Source organism: Cygnus atratus, chromosome 2 (genome assembly GCF_013377495.2).
Source record: "Cygnus atratus isolate AKBS03 ecotype Queensland, Australia chromosome 2, CAtr_DNAZoo_HiC_assembly, whole genome shotgun sequence".
Classification (NCBI taxonomy): domain Eukaryota; kingdom Metazoa; phylum Chordata; class Aves; order Anseriformes; family Anatidae; genus Cygnus; species Cygnus atratus.
Window position 1 is genome coordinate 101772870 of NC_066363.1, and position 18586 is coordinate 101791455.

Genomic DNA, 18586 nt, shown 5'->3' on the forward strand with positions numbered 1-18586 from the left:
AAGCCCAGAGCTGTGTACTCATTCTCAATATGCCCTCTACAGTGCTGCTGGTGCCAATGTGGATGAGCAGCCAGGAATACTAGTCTAAGGACTGGACAGGCCTTGGAAATCTCTCCACATGTCCTGGATCAAAGTCCACAGCAAGCAACATAACCCTCAAAATGTCAAGTGTGAGACACAGAGTTTCTGTCTCCACAGGAGGGACTCTCCCACTACTGCCAATTGCTGTTTCCTCCTCATATTAATGCATAGTTCAGGTTAAAGCTGGCTCTGCACCTGGGAAGGAAGATTCTTTTGCAACAATAGAGGCAGAGAATGGAAAGACTGGGGAGTAGCTTCTCTGGAAATGTCCTTGGGTATCCTGGTGGGCAGCAAACTTAATGTAAGCTAGCCATGTGCCCTGACAGCAAAGATGGATAAAAGCACCTGACGTGGTATTAGTAGTAACTTTACTGGGTCTGCCTGGGATGGAGTTAACTTTCCCTGCAGCAGCCCATACAGTGCTGTGCTCCACACCTGTAGCTAGAACAGCACTGGTATCATACCAGGGTTTTGTCTACTGCTGAGCAATACTGGCACCGTATCAGGACTCCCTGTAACCCTCCCAGAGCCAGCTGGCTTGGGGTGGGCAAGAGGTGAGGAAGGAACATCACCAGGGCAGCTGACCTAAACCAACCAAAGGGAAATTCCATAACATATGATGTCACACTCAGCAATAAAAGGTGGAAAAAGGAAAAAGAGGGGAGGGGTGGGCTCTTGTGAAAAAGTCTGTCCTCCCAAACAACGGCTACGTGCATTGAGGCCCTTCTTCAAGGAGGTCATCAAGCATCACTTGCTGGTGGGAAGCAGAGAGCAATTTCTTTCCTCTGCACTTCTACATGGCCTTTGCTTTTTTGTTGTTTTTGTTTGGTTCGTTTGATCATTTGTTTGTTTCCCCTTTTCCATTTTCCCTTTAGTTAAATTATTTAATAAATAATAATTTTCCCTTAATAATTATTTTTCATTTAATTAAATTATCTTTATTTCAACCCATGAGTTGTTTCTTTCCTTTTCTTCTTCCCCTCCTCTTCTGAGGAGGGTGAGTGAGAGAGTGGTTGTGGTGGAGCTCAGCTGCCTAGCAAGGTAAAACCACCACAGTAACACAGGCTGGCTGAGTGCTCTCAGCACTTGTTAGACCACATGCAGAATACTGCAACCAGTTTGGGGTCCCTTGCACAGGAAAATGTGGATGAACTGAAGCATGCTCAGAAGAAGACCACAAAGACAGTTGCATACTGGAGCACTTGCCCTGTGATGAGGGGCCAAAGGAGCACAGTTTGTTCAGCCTGGAGAAGAGAGGACTTCGGTGTGCCTCTCCTCTCTTTGATAATACCATTACTTACAGAGGGATTATCAAAGAGATGAAGCCAAGTCCTTCACAATGGTGCAGATTGGGAGAACAACACACAACAAGCATATATTGGAACATGAGATGTTCTGATGATACCATCAGAAGCCAGAACCTTCTTCACCATAAGAAGAGTCTACCAGTGGGATAGGCTGCCCAGAAAGGCTGTGCAGCCTCCAATCTTTGGAGACTTTCAAGACCTTACTGAACATAATCCTGAGCAGCCAGGTCTGATCTCAGAGATGATCCAACTCTGGATCAGAGACCTTCGTAGGTTCCTTCCAGCTTGAATTATTCTATGGTCCTGTGGTGAATACAGTTTTCAAAAAAAAAAAAAAAGGATAAATAGTTGTTTATCATTTTTGTAAACCCTAAAAATGATTTTATTCTATTCTTAGTTACACATAGAAAATCTGAAGTCTGTTTTGTTTCTTATTCCACATTATAATAATGTATTGCTAGCATACCTGGTTCAGACTTTCCAGCTTAGATTGTCTTAGTTCATCATATTTCCATTTCCAAAGAGATAATTCATTTGCTGTCCTTTCCACTTCTTTTTCCAGAAATACATTCATTCTGAAAGTGTTTTAAAAATCAGTGTTACATTTTTTGAAGACAACAAAAGACAAATTATATTTAATTTTCTTGACATAGGTTCAGCTCTATTTTGCTGCCTTTTTCAACTGTATATTTGTGGGGTTTGTTTTCTGTTTGCTTGTTTGTTTGTTTGTTTTTAATTACAAACCTACCTACTATCATCATATAATTATTCTAAGAGATTTACCAAAAATAATAGCAGAGAAGAACAAACAAAGAAATCCAGTCATATAAAATTCAAATTTTAAATTAAATAAAACTTTGGGCTCAACTGAAGAAAATAGGGAAATAGATTTCAGTTAGTGATCTAGATTGCATAATATATGGTGAGATAGCAAAAATCCTCAGATAAAAGGTACTGTACCTGTTATTTGGCTACAGGCAAAAGATTATTTTAAGTATACACATATGTAGAAATATATACAGTATGTACAGAGCGCTGAACAGAAATCCACAGGATCTACTTTAGATGTAAAAAGAAAAAGAAAAAAGAAAAAAGAAAAAAAGGGGTTAAAATGTGTTCCTTGGCTGTTTAAAAAATAATTGCTCTTGAAAGAATATGTTAGCAACATTTTGGAAATTTGGATTATTTAGCTCAGAGGGACTCATCTTCATTAAAGTGACAACTTTAATGATTTGCCTCTGGAACGTTATTTGAGCATGTCCATTCCTACATTCAGGAAAATATTTAGGATATGTGATTCACAAAGAATGAATGATGGTTCCTTGGAGAAAGGTATTACATTACTGAAACACTGAACTTTGATTTTGATTTTTACCTGTCTTCAAAACACTTACATTATTTTCAACCATTCAGTAGATAATGTAAGAAATATGAAGCAGCAGAGGCACTATAGGTGTTCTTGTCTTTGAGACCAGATAAAAACTCATTTCTGTGTCCACAGTAAAGATATTAGCCAAGTTCCAAAGATAAGAATGAACTTCTCATAATTTATATGTTTTACACCTATTTATAATTTATACCTATTTATAATTTATAGCTATTTATAATTTATACCTATTTATAATTTATGCTTTCATAATTTCATTTAATATTTGTGTAGCATGTGTACATCATTTTGCAATAGTCTAGCAAAATAGAATTTGGACCACAACTAAAAACGGAAAAAAAAAACCTTAATTGCAAATAAAATCTTTTAAATTATATTTCTAATATTTTTAATGAAATACTGTCACAGTTTGTAATCCCTGAATATTCAATTGGCTATAAACAGCAAATCTAAAATATGAAAAACAGTAAAGCCATAGAAGCACTATTATGTTGGGAGATGAAAATTTTACATTATATACATAACACAAAACTAGAGGGATGCAGGGTGATGAGAAAAGAGAAAGATATTGAAATAGTGAAAAAAGAAAATTCAACTAGCAATAAAATAAACGTATGTCACAGTAGCTATTTTCTATTCTGTGGCTAACAGAATTTGTAAACCTTTTGACAGAAAGTATTTTTGTCAGGTTGACTTTAACTACATTCTGAGAATATTTGGTTAACATCCATCTTTCACAGCAACATTGTTAACCTTAAGGAATTAAACCATAGTATATTTGATGAGATATGTCTCTAGGGCATGTCTATGCAGCACACTGCAGGCCTGTGCAGAGGTGTGAGAGTTACCGCTGAGTAATCTGGCTCAGGGCCTGGAAGCAATGTTAGCTATGCCAATGAAGCAATTCACTTGAATGAACTATCTTCTTGTTGCCTCTGCATTTGCAACTGAAGCTAACATTCTTGAACCAGAACCATCTGAACTATTTATGGAGAGGTTAGTAAGGTAAGTAGAGACATGTCCAAACAGTAGCTCTGCATGACTCCATGAGCTGGTTTGAGTTTGGAGAGAATGTAGTCGCAATTCTGGAGCACTGTGGGGTAAAAAAAATAATAATATATATATATATATATGCTGAATGGTCCTGTGCAGAATGAGCAAGATCATACTGGCTGCCAAGGTAACCTTTGGCCTAGTGGGTTCAAGCTGTCTATAAACCAAGCTTGGCTTTGATGCAGCGCAGCAGTGTCCTTGGCTTACTTTTATTGAGAAAACTGCTAAATTGTGAGGAAGATGTGAGAAAATACTTAAGCTAGAGCTATGCAAGATAAGTAAAAATGCAAATGGGTAAGAACACTGAGACAGTGATTACTAGCAGCTCCAGGATCCAGGACCAAAAAGTACTGACATGAAGTATAAATCTCTAAGAGAAAATATGGGAATCTGAAGATGGCAACTCATCAAAATCATCCCATTCCCATGAGAAGTGGAGACTAATTCTTTGTGAGCTGGCAGATGATAGCTTGCCCAACAAAGACTCATAGGGCGTCTCAAAGGCTGGTGACTATGTTAATAATGTTCCTAGTAACATTATTCCTAGGTACATATTGTGTGCATGGCCAAAAATAATTACTTCATACTTTCAAGTTGCATATATTCTGCTTACAGAACCTCTTTGTAAGCAGGAAACGTTGCCCAAGGTGACCTAGGGAGGAAGTTGTTACACCAATGTCCACTATTATGTAAAAATCACTGCTATGTAAGCAGGTACTGCCTGAGGTAGGTGGACTTTGAAATCAAAGTCAATGAAAATTTCCTCTTAAGCACAAGGCACTCCAAAAAGTGAGTACAACAGATATTATTTCATTGGTACCACATTGCTGGTAAGTATGATTTTGTGATTAACTTTATATTCATAACACTTCTATACGGAGTGCATGTTATGCAAATGACAAACAAGACAAAGAAAACAAGAAACACATACATAGTACTGTGAAATATTTTCAAAACAGGGAAATATAGATTTTCAAAACCACTAATCAGTATATATATATATATATATTTTTCTGAATTACTTAAGGCAATTAATAAAGCATAGAAATATCTAGGAGAACATAATATGAGCTGTAAATGCAAAACAGCACCATATCTACTTCAGAAAATGTCTTTAAAAACTTATTTTTAAATAGAGATTTCCCCAAGGAGAACCCCCAAGCACTTACTCTCTTTCCTTCTGCAAGATTTTCTTTAACTCAGCCAAATGCAAATGCATGACAGAAACATGTATTAAATCATTCTCTGATGTCTGGGCTATATTGTCCAGACTTTTTTTTTGTTCCTCCAAATAAATACTGGCAATTCCACAGGGAAAGGAATCAGAATGCTTTAGAGTTATTTTTTTATTTTGATTGCTTCTTAAAGAATCTTTGATTATTTCCACATCCTGAGAAAAGAGAAAAACGTGACATTTCAGAAAAACATAAATGAAAAGCCTAAACATAACTTCTGCAAGGCCTACCAAGGCTCTTCCAAACACTTAACCAATGGAGGGGGAAAAAGGGAATAAGTAACATCTTGTATACTTGCACAGGATACAATTAGAATGTTCTCTAATGCAAAAAAGTCATTCTGGTTGGAGTAATCACTGTTGTTTTGTGACACCTCACACTCTGTGAATGTGCGAGATGTTCCGTATGCAAGATATTTCTAATGTATCACTCCTCAACAAATTGGTTCCAGTTATCACTAGTTGGCTATAACTATGGTGAAGACAGAAACCTAGAATTTTTAAAAACAGAAACAGAATTTGTACATACAGATAATATATTGAGAAATTCCACGTAAGAACTCTTAGACTTCTAATAAAAATCATATTGAAGCAAGTGATGGACTTTAACAAGTTTTGTATAAGGACTAGTTACTTGCATAACATACCAATCTGTGTCCAATCCAGAAAGCAAAAGCACTATAATACCTGTTTTGAGGGTACACATTTTGCATGTAAACTCTAAGCAAAATTAAAAACAGGTAGAAAAAATGACTAAAAAATAAAATACATTTGCATTAGGAAGACTGAACAATAGTTTTCTTCAGAAATACGCTTAAATTTTATAACCTCTAAACAATTGTGCTTAAAAGCTAATCACATTTTAGCATGGTACCAACAGTACTGTTTCATACCAGTCTATTCTTTCGAGATTTTAATTGCTCTCCTTACCAAATAAAAATCTTGCTACTTTGAAGAGGAATTCGATTCACCTCTTCCCTCATTTCAGAGATTCCAAGAAAGGAGAACTAAGTAATTTTATTTTAGATATCAGGAAAATACACTACTTTTTTTTTTTTTTTTTGGACATAACAGTACATGAAATGTGAAGAATTCAGAGGTAACCTGATACCTTATAACATGAAAGATAGAACAAGAGATTATTGGAGGCAACAGTCTGCCTCTTTTACTTATATGTTTAGCCACAGCTGAGGGATATGAATAGTTTTCCATGTTTCTCACGACCAAATCACATGGTATTTTGGTGAAAATGCTTGAAAAATTCCATTTCTACACACATCCATAATTTCCTTCTTCTTAATGAGCTAGAAAAATCCCCATTCTTTACCTTCTTTGTGTCTTCTGCCACAGGAATCTTGCTGGTTTTGCTCAGTTCTTTCACAGGTTCTTGTTCTGGAAATGTTAACTGGTTTAGGTCTTGTTTTATATGCGATATTTCTGAGCAACTGCATTCTGTTTTCCAAGTAGTTACATTTTCTAAATTTTCCTTCTCACTTACTAAATCTTGATTTAACTTTTTAAGCATACTCATTTCTTTTACAACATTGTCTAATTTTATTCTCAATTGCCTTGCTTCCTCTCGGGCTTTATTTCTTTCTGCTCTAACTTTGCTCCATTTCTCCCTCCAGTTAGCAGTACAATCTGACCACCAGCGCATGGTCTTCTCCATTTGTGCAGCTCTGGCTTTGATTTCTTCCAGTTCCCGAATTTTTACTGCTTCAAAAATTTCCAAATCGCTGCTGTAATTCATATGCATACATGTATAATTAGATGAATATGGATAGAAATGTTGAGATGGAAGATTTGAATTACATATATTGCCATCTGGTTGGCAAACTTCAGCTGATTTATAAGGTTGTCTTGGCTGGGTCCTAAAAACCTGTGTCTCTTCCATTATTTTCTGAACAGAGCCTGTGTTCATGTTTTGATTCATAATCTAATTTCACTCCTAAAAAAGACAAAGATAATATTTTAGCTTTGCTCAATTAAATTATGTTTTATGAATAACCTCAAACAGTATTTTATTTTACTGTTATAATAATGATATAATCTTATTAATAATACTGTTGGGCATTTTAGCAGTATATTTCATTAAGAATTAGCTATGAAAATATATTTTATGTAACATTTTTGAGTACAGCATAAACAGACATACTTATTACTTGTCTAGGAATTGTTACCAAAGGAAATGTCATTTAATACGCTTTCAAAAATTTCTGAGTCTAAAAAAATTATGCAAAAACCTTCTTCTTTCAAGACAAGATTAAATTGAATCAATATATATTTTAAATGTCTAGTAAGATGAAAGGATTTAGCTACAACTACAGTCACAGATTCATTTGCCTTCTTTCTCAAACTATGGAACTTCATACTAAGCAAAACTTACCTTGTAATTTATCTACATAAGCAAAAAAATACCAATTCACATTTGGATTTTCCTTGTTTCACAAGAAAAAGGAAATCAAGTATCTTTATGGTGTGCTTTATTTTGCGATCTACATTCCAGAAACTGTCCAGAAAGCGTATTCACCTATTATTCTTGAAAGAATATCAATATCCTAACAGTAAATCTGGCTGCTCTCTTTCATTATTTATCCACTATTACTCATTTGCCCAGAGGAAAATCAACACCTCAGCAATTGCTTTCCCATCCCATTGCTAAAACAATGATGATATGGACAAGCTGTAGTCACTTTTTTTTTTCCTCTTGGTTAAAATTAAATTAAATTAAATTAAATTAAATTAAAATCTTGCTATACCAATAGAAGACTAAATTGTTTAAAGTAAAAAATTTTCTCTTATATTCCAACATCCATGTTTAAGAAAAATCATGTTTATATGTTACAGTGATTAGCATTAACACCTGTATTTGAAATGTAGAAAATAAATGCAGTAAACAAATCACTGAAGAGTGGACAGTTTTGACATTACAGTTCTTTCATGTTTCATTTCAGCTGGGTAGAAGTTTCTGAATTTTCTGGTTCCATTTTCTCAGCTCTAATCAACTTTTCAGTGCTTTGCAGGACATTTACTTGCCACTCATTAGAAGGTTCTGGAGAATTGTGGTAGATGACTATAGATATGAGAAAAGGAAAAATATGGAAATAGACTCCAGCTCCCTTCATTGTCACTGTCTGGTTAGCACCAGCAACCCACACAACAACACTACACAGCTGCATAACAGCCATTGCCAAAGCTTAACTTCCCTGTGTGCTTTTCAGAAAACCTAAACAAAACTGATTTTTAGAAATCCCCTGTAAGACTGTAGGAGGTATAATAGTGTCTTAGCTTTTTATTTGTTTATTTATTTATTATTAAAAGACACATATGTCAACATAATTCATTTCAGCGGCTGGCTGATGCCAGATAAAAACACGGATATTTTGAGTACTGTGTTCAGCTCTGGGGCCCACAGCACAAGAAGGACATGGACCTATTAGCATGAGTACAGAGGAGGGCCATAAGAATGATCAAAGGACTGGAACACCTCTCCTACAAAGACAGGCTGAGAAAGTTGGGATTGTTCAGCTCGGAGAAGAGAAAGCTACTGAGAGACCTTATAGTGGCCTTCCACCTAAAGAGGGCCTACAGGAAAGCTGGGGAGGGACTGTGTCAGGGAGTGTAGTGGGTATACAAGGGGTAATGGCTTTAAACAAACAACAAAAAAAATAGATTAAATATTAGGAAGTAATTTTTTACTGTGCGGGTGGTGAGGCACTGAAACATGTTGTCCAGAGAAGCTCTGGATGACCCGTCTTTGGAAGTGTTCAAGGCCCGGTTGGATGAGGCTTTAGGCAACCTGGTCTAGAGCTACAGATTATACAGGTCTACAGATAATAATCTATAGATTATATAGATCAATACCACAAAAAATACAAAAGATGAAATTAGAATTCATACTGAATACAGCTTTCAGCATGGCTAATTTCTAGGAGAGAAATAAATAAAAGACAGAAAAATATTTAGTCCTGTTACCCCATTATAAATAAGATAAATGTACATATATTGTTGACTTCATAAAGATGTTGTGCTTATACTGGTTAAAAACTACTGTTTAATTGATATCTGACCATGCCGTCTGACCAGCTCTCACACTGCTGCAGTGGACAGTAGATCAATGATTAGAACAGCAAACCTTGACTTTAGTTTCCCTTTTGACAGAGGGAAGTCAGCAAATCATTAATACATGCATATATTTTCCCATTTGTAAAATGAGGATAATTTACTGTTTGAAACAAACATTGAGAAGCATTGCCCAAAGAATTACATATTGTTATTGCTAGATGTCCATATGTTTTTCCTTTTCAAGTAGAATGACAGCACTGAAGGACCTACACCAAAATTCTTGAACCCATAACTATTCTAGTGGAAATATGACTGAAATATTTTGATGTTTCACTATATAGAAACACATATAAACTTTCTTTGGTCAGGTAGCCTGTTTTCACCCTCTTATATGCACTAAATAATGATAATAATAATAAAAAATAGTAGCTTTCATTGCTTGGGACCAGATTGCCTTGTTGTGTCTCATTTGCACACAATACAGACAATCAAATATTATCACTGAAGCAGAGGAAGATGTAAAGCCAAATTCTCAAAAATAAAAGAACAAAAAGTAACTAGAGGCCATGATTCACTAAAGACTTTTCAGATCTGATTCCATCTATTGGATTTCTCTCATGTAATTTAACTTATAAATTTTATCACAATAAAAACAAAAGCAGTGTACAGAAGTGCAACACTTATTTAAAGACTTTTAGATATATTTTTGGTTTAGTGAGCAAGGTGCAGTGCCCTATAATTTAACACTACATTTAACACAGTAGAGAACAAGAGTATTTAGAATGTGGGAAGGGCAGCTCATGACTCAGTGTAATTTTATTAATTGTAGTCAGGAAAAATGAATCTCGCTACCATACTTACTTCGTTAAATTTCCATTATATTTTATACTGAAGCATCCATAGGTCTTCTGGATACAGGGCTGCTCTCAAAGTAAAAGGGTGTTTTTCCATTGACCTTAATGGAAGTAGGATTTTCTGCTTTGCATAATTGCTGTACTTCCATAACCAGTGTTAGTCAGCTCCTGAAAAGACAGCACCCCCATTCTCACACATGCTCAGTCTTACACTTTTTTTTGACTAGTTATTTTTTCTTGTTAATGAAGTAATCAGATCAAACAGATGCAACATTTCCATCTAGTCATTTGTCAGCTTTATCAGTGCCCTCACATATTTCACAAGAGGCTTCATGAAACAGTATTTCCACAAAACACACGGTAGAGGTGGAAGGAAAGTAGGACTGTTCCTTTTGACAGCATCATAGAATTGCATTCAATCTATATAGATCACAGAATTATAGAAGTAATATCAAGGGAGTAAAAGATAAGCATTTGTGATAAGATTTGTGATATGACCGACAAAAAAAAAAAGTGCTTGTTTTTTATTTTTATTTTGGGAAAAAGAAAAAAAAAAGAAAAAAAAGCTAAAGTGAGTTTTTGGCTGTCAACTTGCTTTTGTGGTAAACCACTATTGTGTATTGCGCAGATCCATTAAGGTAACTCTAGCTAGGAACATCAGCCTCTAAGAACATGGGGGATGAAAGCAAATGAACTACCCTTTAAAATGCCATACCTCATTGTAATGGCATTTCCAAACTTTTTTTTTTTAATGTAATGTTTGTTTTCTGCAGATATTTTTCACAAACATTTTCATTTAATCTGAAGACTAATAGCTTTCTGTGAGTGTTAAAAGATTAATAGTAGCAAGTATGAATATTTTAATGCAGCTAGTTTAATATCCATGCTTGACTGTTGTAAACCAACTCTGATAAAAATAGCAATGTTCAGCTAAGACTTGAGCTTGTATCTATTTTAACAGAAATAGACTGAATACGAATCCTGAAAGGAAGCAAAGGTTTAAAATAAAAATCTGTTGATTATTAGTAAAGTGCCTGAAGCGGTCAGAATCTCATGATTCCAGATCAGAATAGGCTTTTTTACACGCCACGTCAATGGGATCTTTCAAACTGCACTGATGAAATAAAAAGCAAAATGTTTAATTTAAGACAGTCATAATCCCCTGGTTGACAATGAATCCTTAGTCATCCTTGTAGCTATCATGATACTTTCAAAAAATCTCCCTTATCTGGTATATGACTGCTTCATAGAAAAATAATTCACAGTAAAACATTTCACATGTACATTGAATTTTGGTTATATTTTATAGGTGACAGTTTTCAATCTGTTCCAGGGACAACCAAGAAAAATTTCTAAGGTGTATCTGAAGGATAATAAAGATAAGAAAGCATTCATTTTGTTACAGGAGCAGACCTCTACGCATCAGAAAATTGCTGAGTCTGATAATGGAGAATAAAAAAAAAAAATGCTGTCTGCAGCTAGTTTGCAAGTTTCCAGCTTGAGTTTGCAGCAGCAGACAAGCTAGCTCAGCATATGGAACTTGATGAGTGTAATTTACTTAATAAAAGATAATTAGATGGAAAGATAAGATGAAGTTAGTGAAGTAGATGAAAGTGGGGATTTTCTGTCCTGTGAAATCTTCTGGTAGTTCCACCTGTTTAACAATTCAGGGATAAGAAGTAACACAGATTCCCTTTTAGAGTAGTTTTCTTAACTAAATAATCTAATGTATGCACAAAATATAGGAATCAACATTCATGTTATCATGTGAGTGGGGTGAGGACAGCATAAAGGAGTTAGAGAAAGAGATCTGATGGTTATAAGAGGGGAAAAAAAAAAGCATACAGATAATTGACAAACAAAACAAGGAATCTGTCTACACCATATTTCATTATATTACAACCTTTGCTTATTTACCTAATGATCATAAACAATTGTAACGAAAAAGAACAGCTCTAGATTTATTATCCCAGGTTACTATTATGGACAAAGAGAAATGTAATAAATCTGCTGACACAGTTGACAAAATCACCAGAAGTTAAAAGAATTATTACACTTCCCTTGTTTTAATTCATGCTCATTGAAATCAGCTTTTCCAGTAAGTTCACTATCAGTATCTTGAGGATAGCATTTCAACATCCCTCTTCTTACTGCATGACTTAATCTGTAGTTACATATCTCTTATGGATTATGAAGATTTCAGCCAAACTTTTTTTAAAGGGATCCCATATCTTAACAGAAAGTATCTGCTTCAGATGAAGCCAGTTAATTTTCTTTTGTCTAATCTATTAAAAATAATTAAAAAAAAAAAAAGTCAAAACTGCATGTGTTCCTTTGTAAGTGCTACTGGAAAGTCAGAACTTCCCATGATATTGCTACAGCTGTTTAAAAACAATAATAATAAGAACAAAAGTAAATTTCATTTACTCCAGGAGCTGCAAAAATGTGTGAACTTATATCCATGGGGAAAAAAAAAAAAAAAAAAAAAAAAAAAGAGAGATTTTTGTAAAAATCAGTCATAGCTTGGGAGTGTGATCATATTTGGGGCTTTTAGGTTGTTTGAGTTAGTTCTTTGGTTTAGCATGTTGTTTCCCCTACAATGGAAAAAAGGCTTGGAGGAGGTGGGTGGGGGAAACAGGGAAGAGCACTGACTGTTCCTCCCTGAAAACTTTGCTCTATATGCAGGGCTGCCAACTATGGAGCCATTAATTCATGAAAGGGGAATGTACATTGCCAGGTAACAAGTGACGGGACAAACAAAGAGAGTGTAAAGTGAGTTGGGACACCCATTGAATCCTCTCATCTGCCTACCTCTCTGCTGACAGAAGTGTGGGTCGCAGACAGGAGTGCACAGTGAGTGGGGAATTATAGAGAGATAAAGCTGCAATTATATCAGTAAAGACTATCACAATTTCACAGCAGAGATTGGTGGCTCAGAGCAGAGCTGAGTTTAGAGATGTGGAAATGGCTTTGAAGCATGGAGTCACTCATGCCTATGCAGATATTTATGCTATGTGGGATTGTTCAACCCCACGACTACAGAAGAGGGTAAAAAGAGAGAGAGAGAAGTAAGTGGTAGACATGTATGGGAAAGTAAACATACCAAAATTATTTACAATATAGCTAAATCTAAGAATATGTGTCTACCCACAAAAAGCCTACAAATCTTGAGGCACATTGGAGTCAGGTGGCTGGTCATTTGGCTCAAATAAATATAGCACAAAATCCTTGGGACAGACAAGTAACTGGTTACAGGAATGGCTAGCAAACACTTGGATTTACAATTTACTTCAACAGGATGTGAGGAGAGGATGCACTGTGGCAAAAGCTCTGGCAAAACAAACTGTAAACTCCATTCTATTCACAACTTCCAAATCTCTGTGCCTGTCAAAGTTCATCTCCATTTTACAATTGGCCCCAAATATCTGGACATACGTAACTGGTCACTCCTGAGATCCTGCTCAGGTTTTGGCTGAACACACAGCTCATGCTAGGGACTAGGATCAGAAACATTAGCTCAAGAGCAAGAGCAACAAGTGCAGAGTACAGGAAGAGGTAATGTCCATTCTGCAGCTGTTCTCACCTGCAGTCGGCTGTTCCCTGAAGCCATCATTTCCTGGGGTCTTTGCAGAGTTACTGCCTAGCAATTTCTTCAAAATCCACTAGTTTATGGAAATGGTATAGACCAAATTCCAATCTGAAAAGTACATGTCAGAATGCCAAAAAGCTTTTGAACCAGATCCAAGAGCAACCAGATTGCTGAGGCTTTTTTGCTTCCTGGTGTGTTGCAGGGGACATCCAAATTGTGACAGAGGAGGAAGAATGAGCACTTGCACCATCGCCTTGGTAACTATTTTGCTCACAGGTGCACTAATAGGGAATTAGAGAACTTGTGGGTTACAGAGTTCATGAATTAATGAAGTGCTGAATTAGTGAATTCTAAACTAGTCTATACAAAGAGAATTGAAGTCTTAGTTGGTGTTTTTGTGTTGTTTTTACTGATAATGAGCATATAAGGTAAAGTTTAATAATTTATAGAGTACATTTGTCCTGTAAATTTGAAAGATCTAAATGAACAGTGACAACGTATGTACATTCTCGTAGCTCTTCAACCTGGGTGTGATCATGATCTCTGTTAGCAAGTTAAGAAATTTGTTATTTCAGAAATAAAAATTAAAAGAAAGATTTTTGAGTGCACAGCCAAGGATCATTGTGCTTATTTTTTCCAGAGCTATAAAAATTAAACCATTTTTAAGCTGTTGATGTTGGCTCCAAACATTATATTCTTTGCATGTGTTGTAACTAAAAATCAGCCAAAAAGTGTCCTGAAATGAAGATAAACAATGCAAATCATTTACTTCCTGTCATAAGTTATCTGCTCATCTTTTTTTTTTCCTGTTTACACTTCTCTAGACACATTCTTTTTAATATCAAAACTTTGATGCAAATCTCACTTACTTAAAAATCCCCTTATAACTACTTTATGTCTGATAACTAAAAACAATTATGCTGCAAAAACGATAAAGTTATGTTTTTAGCATCATAAAAAGAAATGTTTTAATGGTTTTGATGTTTTTTGTCATTGTTGTTTCTTTGTTTGTTTGATTATAAAATCAGTAAGTGTATGAAAGAAACAAGTTTTTCCACTGTATCAGTTTGGAAAGTGTGGTTTGTTCAGTATGTCTTTGGGATCAAATGAAATCACAGCCACAGTTAATGTCTTGACACACAAAATAAAGGTTATGCAATCTCATCTTCCTTCTATTACCTAGGCTCAACCTAAGCTTTTGAAATATAACTGATAATGTAAGGCCAAAAACTTAATTCTAAAATTCCTAAAAAAATAAAACAAACCCAAAATAATTAGACTGCCTTAGAGAGAATGAGTAAACATAGAAATGCTAGGAGAAGTTCTACACATTTTCTACGGATCTGGTCAAATATAAAGTATTGATAAAACTGAATATCACTTTTTTGCTCATTATTTCTTTATGGTATAAACACCTTTGCCTTTAAAATAAATAAATAAATAAATGATCCCAGCAGAGGATAAATATGCATATATATATAATAATAATACAGTAATACTACAAAGGAGTATGACCAAATGTAAGTAAACACTTGTTAGTAGAATACAGAATCTGTGCAAAAAGAGTCAGATCCCAATTCTGTGTTGATCACCACCAGATGATGGGAGGGAACAATAAGGCAGAGAGAAGGCACATAAATGAGACCCAAGTTTCCATTTGGCGCACTATTGAAAAATCTCAAAACAAAGTTTGTTACCTACCTAAGTAGACTAAAAATTTCAAAACAAGAAAGTAACTTCAGGAAAATTTCTGTAGAAAAAATTGCATTTTACTAGGATATAAAATGCTGTGACAAAGTGTTTCTGAAGAACGACAGAAAATGTGCTATTACATTATCAGTCTATGTATAGCTCAATTCCCAGGAGAAAAGGTAAAGGATGAGTGTTAAAGATGATGACTGAAATGTAATAAGCCACAGAGGGATTAATAAGTGAAAGGAAATATTTTTTCACACTGGAATGTGATCTGGAATACATGATGATTTTCTGTTTTATTCAGAAACTAAACAAGGTTATCCAGAAACCAAAGGAAAATAAAGCAATCACCAGAATGCTGCAATAAGCATTTTACACTATAAAACAATATTAAGTATATTGCTACCTGATATTCCAGTATTCATCATAAGAAACAAACAAACAAAAAATTCTGGAGGAGGAATCCTTGTTAATAGTAGATAACAACAGCTTGCTTCTGGCTGAAGGTTTTCACAATTCACACAAAGACATGTAGAGTAAATTGATATACATATATATAATTTGTAACTTCACAAAGAGAAACGTGAAGTAGTCCCGTGTGGCCCTCAAGCTGGCCACACCATTCTCATTGCCAGTTTATCCTCATTTCCTATCCTTCCCCATGAACGACTCCAACATTCTGAAATAAGATTTACAGTTCCAAGTGGAAGTGGTCCTGCCCCACTTTAAGGAAAATTTAGGGAAGCTTTTTGGGAAAGAAAAAAAGAAAAAAAAAAAAGCTTTCACACTGACAGATAAAACAGAAATTTCTCTTGAAACAAATGATGTGATGTATATAAATCCTGAGTAATCTGCACTACTTGACCTGCTTCGAGCAGGGGGCTTGGATTGGGTGAACTCTTGTCGTCCTCTGTAACCTCATCATTCTCTGAGAGGTTCAGTTTCTGAGGAGCTGTGCATGTCCACCTCTCCTACTTCTAACAGCACTGCTGTAACAGCCAGGGAACAAGAACAAATCAACAGTTTTTAATCTTTCTGAATACATAACTTGCAGCCAAATGGCTTGAAAAACACTATGTAAGGTGTAGAGGATCCTGTGAAAACACTGATGCTAGAAGCAGCATATCCCAATTGTTATCACAAATAGTAAGAAGTATCTCCACATTTTTGACATCTACAATTCTTCCAGGTAATTTATTTTTTAAAAAGAAAGTAATTTTGTAATCCTAATGGAATAACTGTCAATGCAAAAAATAAATAAAAAAATAAAAATAAAAAATAATCTTATGTTTTTCATGTGAACATACACATGCTTTAGAACTTTGTTCTAACAAACTCAATTACTGAACTTTTAAAATACAGCAGCAGATTATGTGCAGAACAACACATTTGCTTTCAATATGGTAATTAACATTAATAAAAACATATTGTAAATAACAAATCATTCTTTTGATTAGCATCAGAATTCTCTCACATAGTTACGGGGCGGGGGGGGGAAGACAATATGTTATGTTTCTGTAAGAATTCAGTGGCATATGGAAAAGATTTTCTCTGAACTATTTTCCTATTTAAACCATTTTCACTCTAGTGATTGAAAGAAAAACCCAGACTATCTGTTTCAAAAAGACTGTCAAATTATCTTTATTTGCTATTCAAGGGCAGTAATGTGTTTTCTTGGAATTTTCTTGTTTCCATTTCAGATTAAAAACAAACAAACAAACAAAATACTACAAAGCATGCAACAGATAACAGTGACATATTTAAGACAGCTATGCTCCACTCCCCCATATCTCTAATTTGCTAAAAGTTTGATCTTTTTATTGGATTTATATAGCTTTTGTGAAATATACCAGGGTCTATGCACTCATCCATGAAACAAATACATACATTTTAGAAAGAAATATAATTATAAAATATCTTGAGATATGAACCCTGATTATGTTTAGCAACTTACAGGTTGTTTTTTTTTTTATCTTTCCCGCATCTATTATTGCAAGTCTATTTGCTCCTTGTTTCCAGAAAACAAAGGAATAGAAATGCTGGCACACAAAGGAAAAAAATAAAATAAAATAAAATAAAATAAAATAAAATAAAATAAAATAAAAAAGTTCTTAATATAAAAGAAGCTCGAAGGAATATATAGTCCTCCCAAGCCAGATAAAACTTGAGTCTATAAATGAGACTAAGTACTTAAATTTGTAATACTTTAATACTTGGATACTCTAGAGTCAAAGAGCAACCTGCAAAAAAAACACATTGGACATATGCAAAACCAGAGAAATTTAATCAGTTAAGTATGAGCAAAGATGAAGAAAAGTTAAATACTCCCCAAAATACTATAAAATAAAGAACTATTCTTTGTGACTAAGGACTGTTACATTGTATTTCACATAACTTAGATTTTCTTGAGGTAGAAGGGCAGCAGATTATTTGTTTAAATCCAAATCCTTATGAAAGATTAGTGTATTGTTTTGTTTTTGTTTTTCATCTTGACATATTTCTCCTCTATGAGAAAAGATCCACAGACCATGAGTAATTATTCTCAGTGATGAACTCGTATTCTTATAGACATGAGGTAGAGGTGGAGACTCTCCAGGTGGGGACTACAGCATTCTTCTCCAGGTGGAGACTGCAGCATTCCTAAGGGGTCGGTATTGGAAATGGTACTATTTAACATAGTTGGCAACATGGACAATGGGACTGACTGCACACTAAGCTAGTTTTTCAACAACACTATATTGAGTGGTGTGGTCAATGCACTGGAAGGAAGTGTCCCCCATCCAGAGGGACCTTGACAGGTTCAAGAGGTGGGCCCATGTAAATAACATGCAGCTCAACAAGGCTCCTGCACCTTGGCTGAAGTAATTCCAAGCACAAATACAGGATGGGTGACGAGTGGATAGAGAGCAGCCCTGCAGAGAAGGACTTGGGGGTACTGATGGATGAAAAACTCAGCATGAACCAGTAACACATGCTTGCAGCCCAGAACCCAAACATATCACGGGTTGCATGAAAAGAAATGTACCTAGCAGATTAAGGGAGGTTATTCTCTCCCTGTACTCTGCTCTCATGAGACCCCACCTGGAGTGCTGCATTGAGCTCTGGGGCCTGCAGCAAAAGAAAGACATGGACATGTTAAAGGAAGTTCAGAGGAGGGCTATGAAGATGCTCAGAGGTCTGGATCAGCTCTCCTATGAATAGAGCTGGGGTTATTCAGCCTGGAGAAGAGAAGGCTCCTGGGAGACTTTATAGCAGTCTTCAAGTACCTAAACGGGGCCTACAAAAAAAGCTGTGGAGGAACTCTTTGTCAGGGAGTGATAG

The 18586-nt window shown here is 35.3% G+C and overlaps 1 protein-coding gene across 5 annotated transcripts in view; it reads right to left on the reverse strand.

The window, feature by feature from the left end:
• Positions 1-18586, reverse strand: part of CCDC102B (coiled-coil domain containing 102B) — an 89788-nt gene that overhangs the window by 60997 nt on the left and 10205 nt on the right. For 3 of the 5 annotated variants that reach the window (XM_035550539.2, XM_050708852.1, XM_050708851.1), the window contains exons 2-5: positions 9989-10149; positions 6390-7010; positions 4998-5218; positions 1855-1963 (exon numbers count right to left, since the gene is read on the reverse strand). In XM_035550539.2, the coding sequence (XP_035406432.1) occupies positions 1855-1963; positions 4998-5218; positions 6390-6995 (936 nt within the window). In that variant the 5' untranslated portion in view covers positions 6996-7010; positions 9989-10149. Of the gene's footprint in view, positions 1-1592; positions 1692-1854; positions 1964-4997; positions 5219-6389; positions 7011-9988; positions 10150-18586 lie in introns of all 5 variants that reach the window. The other 2 variants (XM_050708849.1, XM_050708850.1) reach the window with 1 other exon arrangement.